The sequence below is a fragment of the Triticum urartu genome, unplaced genomic scaffold (genome assembly GCF_003073215.2).
Source record: "Triticum urartu cultivar G1812 unplaced genomic scaffold, Tu2.1 TuUngrouped_contig_5036, whole genome shotgun sequence".
In the NCBI taxonomy this organism is placed as follows: domain Eukaryota; kingdom Viridiplantae; phylum Streptophyta; class Magnoliopsida; order Poales; family Poaceae; genus Triticum; species Triticum urartu.
This window is the reverse complement of record NW_024115675.1, coordinates 1-10,842: the sequence shown is the minus strand read 5'-3', so window position 1 is coordinate 10,842 and position 10,842 is coordinate 1. Positions and strand designations below refer to the sequence as shown.

At 44.2% G+C, this 10,842-nt stretch overlaps 2 protein-coding genes and 2 non-coding genes across 6 annotated transcripts; 2 read left to right on the top strand and 2 right to left on the bottom strand.

Moving 5' to 3' along the window:
* The first annotated feature begins 4,432 nt into the window (after positions 1 to 4,432).
* LOC125528679 (E3 ubiquitin-protein ligase APD2-like) lies at positions 4,433 to 6,716 on the top strand. 3 transcript variants are annotated; one of them, XM_048693123.1, is made up of 9 exons: positions 4,433 to 4,563; positions 4,647 to 4,897; positions 5,042 to 5,144; positions 5,221 to 5,268; positions 5,346 to 5,428; positions 5,547 to 5,696; positions 5,786 to 5,843; positions 5,942 to 6,239; positions 6,322 to 6,716. In XM_048693123.1, exons 1-9 carry the CDS (start codon positions 4,509 to 4,511, stop codon positions 6,398 to 6,400), a joined length of 1,125 nt encoding a protein of 374 aa, XP_048549080.1. In that variant the 5' UTR covers positions 4,433 to 4,508; the 3' UTR covers positions 6,401 to 6,716. The 3 variants fall into 3 exon arrangements, with proteins under 3 accessions (XP_048549080.1, XP_048549081.1, XP_048549079.1); XM_048693124.1 differs by having other exon boundaries at positions 5,218 to 5,268; positions 5,795 to 5,843; XM_048693122.1 differs by having other exon boundaries at positions 5,218 to 5,268.
* On the bottom strand, positions 6,500 to 6,572 carry TRNAK-CUU. The gene has a single exon. It is a non-coding gene; the product is annotated as a tRNA-Lys (tRNA).
* A 1,855-nt stretch (positions 6,717 to 8,571) lies between the features above and the next one.
* Positions 8,572 to 8,644, top strand: TRNAF-GAA. The gene has a single exon. It is a non-coding gene; the product is annotated as a tRNA-Phe (tRNA).
* Positions 8,645 to 8,924: 280 nt separating this feature from the next.
* LOC125528678 (kinesin-like protein KIN-14K) lies at positions 8,925 to 10,172 on the bottom strand. Its single transcript, XM_048693121.1, has 3 exons — positions 9,752 to 10,172; positions 9,484 to 9,584; positions 8,925 to 9,290 (listed from the first exon to the last, which is right to left on the bottom strand). The coding sequence occupies exons 1-3, from the start codon at positions 10,090 to 10,092 to the stop codon at positions 9,217 to 9,219; spliced, it is 516 nt and encodes a 171-aa protein (XP_048549078.1). The 5' UTR covers positions 10,093 to 10,172; the 3' UTR covers positions 8,925 to 9,216.
* Between the last annotated feature and the right edge of the window lie 670 nt (positions 10,173 to 10,842).

The following is a 10,842-nucleotide window of genomic DNA, read 5'->3' as shown; positions in this document are numbered from 1 at the left end:
GCGGGCCCGCAGCGGCGGCAACAACAAGTTCGACGGGATGGTGTACCTGTACCCGGGCCGCGGCGGCGACAGCGGCGGCATCGACGTGGAGCTGGCGCTGCAGCCGGAGCCCATGCAGAGGCTCGAGAAGGACGAGGAGTTCCTGCAGATCGCGGCTGCATGATCGCCTGCGCGTCGCTGCCTGCGTTATTTAGTGAGCTTAATTAAGCAAAGGTTTGTGATTTAGCCAGCTTCGTTAATTCGATCTTCTTCACTAGTGCATGTGTGTTTGCTTGTTACTGCTGCGGATCTGTTCCGGTTAAATAAGGATCGATCGATTAGTTTGTGTAAGATCACCATCCTATTTGTCGTGTCATGTCACACAAATAGTCATGTAATGTACTAGTAGTATGTGATCCGCCTACAGGATTTGCATATTTGTTTGCACGTACTCGGCTCATCCCTTCTGAATTAAAACTACTGTGTTTCCCTTTTCATATTTCTGAAGAGCGATGCATACATCAAAGATGTTTATGGCACCACGCCAAACATCATCATCACTTTACGTTTTTCATTTCCCCTAGGGTTTTCGCCTAGGGTCTACCTTGTCCTTCGGCCGCGCTACCAAAGTCCATGTAATCAACCATCGATCGCCGGGGATTCCTCGAGGTTTGGTGGCTCCATCGTCCGTGAGGAGAGACCGCATTCTGCATGGCGGAACCACACACGATTGAGGCTAGCAAGGGGGGAAAGGAAGATGGGCCGGGTAGATGAGTTGCGGGCGTCGAGGGTAGAAGGGAGTCACGGGAAGGAAGGGATCGGGGATTCCCCGTATGGTCCGCCAATCATGATGAAAAACTCGGGGAGGAGCGAGCAAGCAACAACAGTGCAGATCAGGAGGATGTTGATGGGGGAGACTGGGATTGCTCCGGCCCCGACCCACATCTCGAGGACGGTTTCGATGGGCTGAACAACTTCATGGTGAGGAAGAAGAGGTTGGGGTTGTTTAGGGTTCATACACAGCGACCCTCCAAGGCTCCAACCATGCCGCGTTGCTTTTTTTAAAAGAACACCGCACTTTATTTCATTCAAATAAGTTTACAGGGATCACTAGTAGAAAAAGGGTCATTTGTCCCGATTCTAGAGGGTTTTTAGTCCCGATTCTGGAATCGAGACTAAAGGGTGGTTGTTTGGATATCAAGTATTAGCTATGGATTTGTACAGAACGAGTTTTAAGCCGGTTTTTAGCAAAATCGGTTTTACTAATTATTTTCTGAATAATCAGTTTATAGGGAACTATGTTTGGAGTTAGGAAAGTATAAAATGAGTTGGTCGGGTTCCTTGTTTGTATAGTGATTCACGTGGCCTTCTCTTTCTCGTGTGTACTTACGTCAATTTCGCTACTGGAGTCCAACTAAGGTTTCATGGTCTATCTGACACAAACTACTCAATTTACATGATGACACGGACATATATAATGTGTTATGCTTTTTCCTATTATATTACCTAGATGATAAAGAAAAACTTTGGTCAACGCTCTTGATCTTCGACGGATACAAAGGCGGCTCAACAATCCTGCTATTGGACCTGGCCAAACAGGGTTAGTGACAACTGGTACTACGATCACCGGCGATGAGGACGACAAAGACGACAAGCGGAAACATGTGTCATGTGTTATACTAAAATGGATGATGTGGACATGAGGATGAGGTATTAGTCATGTTTATTATGTTATAGTCATGAGGGTGAGGCCTTTAGATATGCTCAGTGGATAATGGCATGTGAGGGTTGTTTTCTCCCGTTGCAACGCATAGGCATATTTGCTAGTGTAAGCCTAATATTCCCGTGCCACCCACGTTGGACCAGACCATCTAAGGGGCGTCTGAGGTGAGGGACTCATTCACCGCGCTGCAAGCGAGGTACAACCGTGGGAGCTATATCTCGTTTATAACGAGATAGAAGCTCCGCTCACCTGAAGGATTTTCATGTAGCTATAGTGTCGGGTCGGCCTAATTCGGGATCAATATATAGCGCATTTTTTATGTGTATTATGTGTTTTTCGTCACTAGTTTCTTCGGATTTTATCCTTTTCACCTTTTCTTTTGTTTTTATTTTTCCTTTGACTTTTTGTTCCTTTCTTAGTTTCGGCCGGTTTCATTAGTTTCTCTTATTTCATTGTGTTCTATAGTTTTCATCGGTTTATTTGGTTTTCTTTGTTTTATTTGGTTTTTCTTTGTTTCTTTTCCGGTATTCTTAGTTTCTTCATTGATTTTTCTTCGGGTTTCTCCTTTTTCTTTTTCTTTCTATTTCTCTGGTTTCTTTTATTTTCTTCTATTTCTTTGGTTTTTACTATTCTTTGTTTTCTCTTTAACACACGTCTACATTTTTCATACACACTAGTACATTTTACGCATGCACCAAAAACATTTGCTTGTACAAGTTTAACATTTTTAAATACATGATTAATATTTTAAAAACAATTTTCTGAACAAATTTTACATTTTTGTTATATATCAGGAACATTTTTAATACATGTTTCACATTTTTTTCAATATATGATTAACATTTTTATATACATGATTAATATTTTTTGAAAATTTATGTTTTAAAGTTCATTTTTTTAAATTAAGGCCCTATATTTTTCTTACACCTGAAACATTTTATTTTATACGTTTAACATTTTTGGAATAGATGATTAATTATTTTTCCAATATTTTTTTTTCATGACTACTTTTTGTACACATGTACATTTTTTGTATACATCAGGAACAATTATATGCACCTCTAACATTTTGGAAATATATGATTAACACTTTTTTATACACAATCAACATTTTTAGAAATTTATGTTTTAATATTCAATTTTTTCAATACATGTTCTATATTTTTTGTATATATTAGAAAAAAAGTTACAAGTTTTACATTTTTTAAATAGATGATTAGCATTTGTCAGAAACATATATTTTTGGATTTTTAGTCTTTTCAATACACATTATACAGTTTTTGTATACATGTGAATCTTTTTATATACATGTTTAAATAATTTTAAATAAATGGTTAAAAAATTAGAAACATATTCTTTTGTTTATCTTTTCCCATGTTCGTCATACATTTTTTGTACACATAAAAAATAAAAAAACATTTAAAAAAATTAAATGCATTCTTAATAGTTTTTGTCAAAAATGTATGTAATATATTGTTGTAATATTTACAAATTTGAAAGTATAAACAAAAGTAAAAAAAGAAATCAAAAATGAAAAAAAAGTGAAATGAAAACTGAAAACAAACGAGGCAGTGGACTCCGCACGCCTGGGCTGTCCAGTGTGGCGTTCCCCTCACGCGAGGCTACCATCGAAGTCCCGTACACATGTGTGTGTGGTGTGCGGAGCTGACGATAGCTGGAGGCACTCGTTTTTGGAATGCACAATGTCTAGAAGCGTATGGGCGCTATCGAGCGAGGAGCTAGTGCAACATATGTGCATGAACAAAGACGATGATGCCAAGGGCTGGTATTCGCCATGAGCGATTCGCTGCCGTTGGAGGATTTTACTACACTGATCACTACCCTTTGGGCGATATGGCAATGCTAGACGGAAGATAATTCATGAAGGAGTTTTGCAGACGTCCTACGCAACACAGGCTTTTATTGGAAGGTTTCTTTCAGACCTTCAGTGCTTGTTCAAGCCGGCCCAGGTAGTTCGTGCAGCAGGTTCACCTCGACCAAGCAACTGGATTCCTCCGGCTGGAGATCACTTCAAGATTAACACTGATGATGTGGTGTCAAGATGGGGAGGTAAGGAGGCTGTAGCAGCTATATGTCGCGATGAACAAGGTAACTTTCTTGGAGCCTCTTCGGTTTTGGTCAACAATATAGAAGATCCAGAGACTCTAGAAGTGATGGCGATCAGAGAAGCTATGGCCTTAGCAAATGATCTATATATCCAAGAAATCTCGGCAGCATCGGGCTGTAAGAATGCGGTCAAAGCAGTACGAAAAGGAACCTCTTCATTTTATGAAGCGATTGTGCTGGAAGTCAAAGAGTCATCTAGAGCTTTTATTTCTTGTATTTTCTTACATGAGTTTAGAACCTTGAATATCGAGGCACACGAGCTAGCAAAGCATACATTATCATTGGGGACCGGCCATCATGTTTGATTAGGTCACCCGGCAAATCTATTTTCGTCCATGTAAATTGTGTGACGGTTGAATAAAAAACTTTGCAAGTTTGCCTAAAAAAACCATCGAAGTCGCGTGGAGTAGCCGCGCCCAGGTACAGCCCCTGCCCGTCCACAACAAACCTATCAAAAAAAAAATCCACAACAAAGCTGAACCGTCTCACCGTTTCGGCAACTGAGACCGGTCGTTCCTCCAGGAGCCTTGGGACCGGTAGGTAGCTGCTGAGCACGCGCGGCCTCGCAGGCTAGCAAAGCAGAGCGCCCTGGCCCTAGTTTCAATGGCCCCACCCTCGCGCCAGGAGTCCGTCCGTTCGGAGTCCATCCATCTCTCGCACGCTTCCTCTCCTCCCGGCCATGGCGGCGGCAGCGACGTCCTGCTTCGTCCTCGTCCTCGCGCTCTGCCTTCTCGGTCCGCTACACACGCGGTTGCTACGGCGCTGTAGTTAACTGACATCGATGTTTCGCCCTGACGCATTAACCGTGCATGTGCAGTGTCCATGGCGCTGATGGCGGGGCACTACTACGGCCGGGCGGAGCTGGTCGCCGGCCCGGGCTGCTCGCGGCTCCTGCGGGCGAACCCGCTTTTCGTGCAGGACATCATGGTGAGGGCTGCGGAGGAGGAAGGGTCGGGAGCCAACGGGCTCGTGCTCTACGGGCTCGCCGAGATACCGGGCCTCCTGGACGACGTGCCCGCGGTGTGGTCGGAGGCTCGCCGCGTCGTCCTGCCGGCCAACTCTCACAAGGTACACTGCCCCGCACTCGTGCTTCCGTCGTGTCAGACGATCGATACTCTACACGCGTGGTTCAGAAGTTCAGACTAAGCTATGTATAAAAATGGTGTGAACTAGAGCTACATGTCTTGTGTATAAACGCGCGCGCGCATGCAGGAATGGGTCTATTTTCTGAACGAAGGTAGTCAGATCGAGGTCAACTACAGCGTCGAGCCTGGAACTGGACTAACCAATCCACTCCGGATCACCATTGCTCAAGGTAATAGAGGGTTCTGATTAATATCCTAAAGCTACTATTAGTACTCATGTGCTGAGATTTGGAGCTTGCACAGCAGCAGGTAAGGTAGGCTTCACGCAGTGGTCAGAGGAGCCATCGGTACACGGTAAGCATGCACCGTCAGAGCCTCTGAACCGCAGCTATGTGGTAACATTACAAGATCCTAACCTTGCCAAATCACAGGAACCGGAGCAGTTAAGCAGATCATCAATTCATCCGACGACTACTACGTCACCGTCAGCAACCTGCGCGACCAAGACACGACGGTAACAAAGTTGTAGAGTGGCATGGCATCCCATCCCATCCCATGTTCGGTCGGTGTGATCGATCAGATCTTGGCCTGTAACAGCAGTTGAGAGGATTGGTTTGGGTTTTGGCATGCAGGCGATGCTGGATTTCAGGATCAGCGCCATGCTCTACAACACCAGCGGAGCAGAGTACGCGTGCTCGCCGTCGCCGGGCAGCTCCGGCTGCACGTACCGGCTGCCGATCCTGGGGGAGAACGTGGCCGTCCTGTCGTCCGGCCTGAAACAGGTGAGGATAAACCCCTGAACCCTCTGAACATTCAGCCACGGTACGGGCACTGCTCTGAGCTTCTGAGACTGGACTCTGACGATGTGCAGGGCGTGAAGGTGGAGCTCTCGTACGGCCCGCGCTGGATCATCTACTTCGTCGGCTCAGGTACGGCGCAAATGCAACCTCAGCTCAGCTCAGCTCGATGAAATCACGCCGCTGAAATGTATGTACTCCAGCTGAATGTTTCTTTCGCACGCATGCAGCCATCCTGGCGGTGTCGCTGCTGCTGCTGTACGAGGTGCTGAGCGTGCTGCTCGGGTTCTGCTGCGCCGTCGCCGCGGCCCAGAGGGAGACGACGACGACGGCCTCGTTGCTGCAGAGCAAGGATGAGGAAGAGGGCGGGAGCCGGGGCTCGTCCTTCGAATCAGTGTCCTCCCACGACGGCGAGGCGGGCGACGAGGAGGAGGGGCGGCGGCTGTGCGTGGTGTGCTGCGACGCCCGGAGGGACTGCTTCTTCATGCCCTGCGGCCACTCCGCCACCTGCCACGCCTGCGGCACCAAGTACGTATCTTACGCGCAGCTTTTCGTATTCTGCCATGGAAGGGTATAAGATCATGGAGGTGATGCTAGTGATGTGTGGCAGGATTGTTGAGGGAGATGCTAGCTGCTGCCCGTTCTGCCGGAGGAAGCTGAAGAAGGTGAGGAGGATCTTCTGCGTATGAGCGACATTCTGATCTCATGAAGGCTGGCTGGCTTGGCCTGTGAGGAACCAAGGATGAACATTTCTGACTGTGAGGGCCAAAAAAAATCATACCGAAAATCGCCCACCGTGGGGCTCGAACCCACGACCACAAGGTTAAGAGCCTTGCGCTCTACCAACTGAGCTAGACGGGCTTGGTGAGCGGTAAATAATTAGTAGTTAGTTACTGTGACTTTCCGATGCGAAGAGCGTAGAATGGTGTTGACTACCTTGTACTAGCACTCTATGACAGCCTGTCAGCGGTTGCTTTGACATCATGGTATTATCAGTTTTTCTTTTATGACGAGCATCGCGTGTTATATTCCAACTAATAGAGTGACTCCAGTCAGAAGAAATACACGTAGTTGCGAAAGAAATTACAAGGGTGGACACCTAAGACAAGAGCCAAACACGAGACGAAAGACAGAAAACGGAGTGGGAAACTGACTGAAGAAGTCAAACCAAAATGGAGCGGCTACACGTCAGTCGATTGAAATTTTTTTAAGGGGTTAGTTGATTTTCATCTTCCAATCTCCATCGTTGGATCTTGATCAAACGCCCAGAACTTTATCTTTAACCTCAAACTTGATCTGTCCTGAGCCGCCGGCCTAACCACCAGTCCCCACCCTCCCCGAAACCACCCCCTACCGTTGGTCTTCCGCCGCCCCTGGCCATCCCTCCCCCTTGCGCCGAGTTTTTTCTCTAGCAAAGCCCCACACCATCACCCCCACCTTAAACCCTAAGATAGATATTGGGGTAGCCTCTCCGGCGAGCCCCCGCTGCGACTTTTTCTTCCTTCCCTCTGGCGCCTCATTTCTTCTAGGGAAAATCGACTGACCCAAATCAGATCTTCAGCCAACTGGAGTTTAGCTAAACTGAACCAATATATCTAACAGCTGACACCTTGAGAGCGATCCACGACAGCACATGCAGAAATGCACATCAAGAACCTTATTAGGGAAATGATATTCCGTTGGTCGGGAGAGGCATGCTGAAAGTGCTAGAATCACTGATGGATATCTTAGATCTAGTTGTGGATTAGAATGCACGTACATTCTGCTTGATGTATAGGATGGTTAGATGAGTGTCGTCGTCCATACTCTTCGTGGTTGATGACACTATGCCACAGCGACAAAAGAACTTGGGATGCGACCCTGTCAATGTTCGATCAACGTTGTCTTTGCTATGTCTCTATTGGCGGGATTCGGTCTTCAAAACCCATTAGGTGATAGGAGTTTATTAGGTGCTTATGGTGTGGCTTTTTCTTTTTCTGTGATGGAGGTGCTTATGGTTGTTGTTGGTCACTTTTATGTTTTGCAATGATGGATGCTCTCTTCATTTGTGATTGTTCCCTTGCATGAATCAGATTTAAAATTCCCTAGGGTGTTTCCTCTAAACATAGACAATGAATCTCATGAGCTCCTCACACTAGCTATTACCCCTCTCAACATATCTTAGTCTTTTTTTCTGCGAAAAGGCGCCTTATGAAAAGCAATGCCTGGGAGGTCATCAACGTAGACTAGAAGGTGCCGACGACTGCGATGTGTGTAGCAAATCGCCGCTCGGAGAAGAAGACGCCAAAAAGAGCCTATAGATACTCCAAAGACCACAAACGCCATCTGAATCCGAATGAATCCACTGGAGACCAAAGCCGAATAGATTCAGGAAGATTAGTTGGAGACGCCAAAAAGTGCACTGACAAAACGGAGATAGGACGATAAGGACATTAGTCCAAAACTGGGACAACACCGGCGCCTTGGCGCCCCGACCAAGACACAACGACTCCCTAAAACTAGCCTAAACCAAGACACCCATGCCAATGTACGCCAAATCCGGACTTCATTCTTCACTTGATACTTTCCAAGATCTCCGTGAAAGGAACATTTGATTGGTAACTGCGTCTTATTTGATTTTAGGTTGCCCTATTCTACATAGTAAAATATAAAAAATATTGGATTGTTATGTACATTGTTCGTTTCGTCAAACATTATTAACTATCCGTGGCAACGCATGTGTATTATGCTAGTAAATACAAATGAGCAGTGGATAGGGGCGATTCCGGTTCATGCATTACACGGTTGGAAGTAGAACCTGCCATATTAATCAGCAATATGTCTAATATTGATATAAACTATAATGTTGACAAACACACAAGCGGGGATAGCTCAGTTGGGAGAGCGTCAGACTGAAGATCTGAAGGTCGCGTGTTCGATCCACGCTCACCGCAATACGTTTCTTTTTTTTTAGACTACATTTCTCTTTTTAGTTACAAAGAAAAGAAACTTTATTCTCTGCAACTCTTTCTGTTCTTACATCCCTGTAAACTCTAGAAGTAATTTCAGAGCAGTAGTCTTCAGGCTTTTAAAAAAAAAATCATACTATTGATTTCCTTTCTTTTTTATGAGCTCTCAGAGCCATAATTTCTTGTGTAAAGACTGGAACCTGAAAGAGAGAGCAGACTAACTGCCATGATCATGCACATCGAAACTGTAACAGGGGAGTAGCAATAGTCCAATATCCTTTCATTCTTTTCGACCAATAAACGGCGAACCCCAAGAGGCCACAATATCAAACCCTCGTCACCACAGACTAAATACAAAAACTCAAGTCAATTGTCATCAAAGCTATGAGCATGCCATAATCTCTCAACATTGCACCGCCCTCGTCATAACTTTGTTTCACATTTCTCCAGTTACAACCATACATTTATCCTACAGCTACCCCCGACTATTTCCACCTTTCTCGTCTCGTCGAGTTACAGTCAGCATACAAAATACATCCGAGCAACTGGAGAGTGCTCTACTTCTGCCATCTTTTGGTTGCCCTGGCCGAAGAGCCTCCCGCCAACTGGTTGGATGGGGTCCTTGTGTGACCTGGTTTGTCAATATGATCCCATTCTCATTAGTATCTTGAAAGTTAACTATCGGCTCTAGTTTGAAAATCTATGATACTTTCAGGCCTAGATAAACATATTATATGGACCTTAACATGAAATTTCCCAAGTTGTGAAAGTTTATTGAGCACTAGTACCAAAATCTTGGAGGTGCTACAAAGTCGTATGCTTACTTGGAGTCTTCAAAACTGCATCCCTTGGTTTTGATCTGGAGATTGCTGGCTGCGCGCTTTTTGTGAGAGTCGATCTGGCTATTCGTGATGTACCTCTATGCCTGAAATTATCGAGCACTACCAAATTAGTAAGCCTGCTTTTCAAAAGATGAAAAACTCTCATGACAACAAGTATAGACAAAAGAAAGTTACTCCTGATGCATAGTCATAGTAATGAAAGAAACAATTGATGATTTTTGACGGAAACGAAATAGGAAAGAAAGAGTACATTTTGGTATCGTCGATCATGTCTGAGTTAGAGTTCATAATATTCCTCCTGCCAATAGTATACTCCGTTTCTCTTACTAATGAACCATCTTCAGATACATTGTCTTCATAATCTGCTTCATCCAACCCCATAGCCACGATGTTAGTGGGTGAAGTCTGACCAGCATCTGCATTCACCTCAGCATAACTCAGAGGGTCTGATAGTTGCCTCTTTTGGTTTAATGTGATCAGCGATGTCTCATTGGAACTAAAATTATTTGGCATGCTTGAACCATTGTTGTCAACAACTGAACTTGGGGATTTATCTTTGTCTTTCATGACTTGGAGCTGCTCAATTTCCATGTCTTTTCGTGAAATAGTGTCTTTCAAGGACGAAACCTAATAAAGCACAAACAGCAACTTATATCCATAATATGAGAGAATCTTTATCAGGGAAATAAATTAACATCAACTGCAAGCGGCCAGTGTGGGGTTTCAATTAGTAATTTACGCCATCAGTTACATAAAAACTTGAAGCATACGTATCTAACAGTGATATTGTAAGCCCTCATTTTATCTATGGTCCTATGGAAACTTGACAATTCATATTTTTATTTTTATTTTGTATAATTGATTCAAAAATTGCAGTGGCATTTTTCCAAAGAGGGAAATAGTAGTGGCATTTCTCTGAATCGGCATAATTGGAGCGCTATTTATCTAGTTAACCCAAGAAAAAAATAGCAGGAGTTCCCAAGCTATTCATGTCTCAGTTTTCTGTAAATTTTTATCCATTATTTGTTCAATACTAACACAACAATATCAAGAATGTAGAGAAATATGTAACATAACCCAGCAGTAAATAAACTCCTGCTAATTCTTCGCAATGTTTTGATACAGGCTATGAATTGTAGGGTTTACGGTTTAACACCTTACCAACTGTACTTATAAGTATACAACAATCACTTGAGTCAAAAAATGGGGTTCCAACCTGAGATTAGAAGTGATCATAGAACGGAAATATCTATCTTGAGTTTTTAGGATGATGTTCACAATTTAATATCACCTTTATATGTAAGTCTATTCTTTTATTTTACACACTATTCTTTCTTTCCC

What these genes read in the sequence shown, in the direction of transcription:
- LOC125528679 (XM_048693122.1), top strand. Translation starts at nt 4,509, where the DNA reads ATGGCGGCGGCAGCGACGTCCTGCTTCGTCCTCGTCCTCGCGCTCTGC. An exon ending in TGCCGGCCAACTCTCACAAG is followed by an intron (nt 4,898 to 5,041) that starts GTACACTGCCCC and finishes GCGCGCATGCAG; the next exon opens with GAATGGGTCTATTTTCTGAA. An exon ending in CATCTACTTCGTCGGCTCAG is followed by an intron (nt 5,844 to 5,941) that starts GTACGGCGCAAA and finishes GCACGCATGCAG; the next exon opens with CCATCCTGGCGGTGTCGCTG.
- LOC125528678 (XM_048693121.1), bottom strand. Translation starts at nt 10,092, where the DNA reads ATGGAAATTGAGCAGCTCCAAGTCATGAAAGACAAAGATAAATCCCCA. An exon ending in ATGATCGACGATACCAAAAT is followed by an intron (nt 9,585 to 9,751) that starts GTACTCTTTCTT and finishes CGATAATTTCAG; the next exon opens with GCATAGAGGTACATCACGAA. An exon ending in TGCAGTTTTGAAGACTCCAA is followed by an intron (nt 9,291 to 9,483) that starts GTAAGCATACGA and finishes TTGACAAACCAG; the next exon opens with GTCACACAAGGACCCCATCC.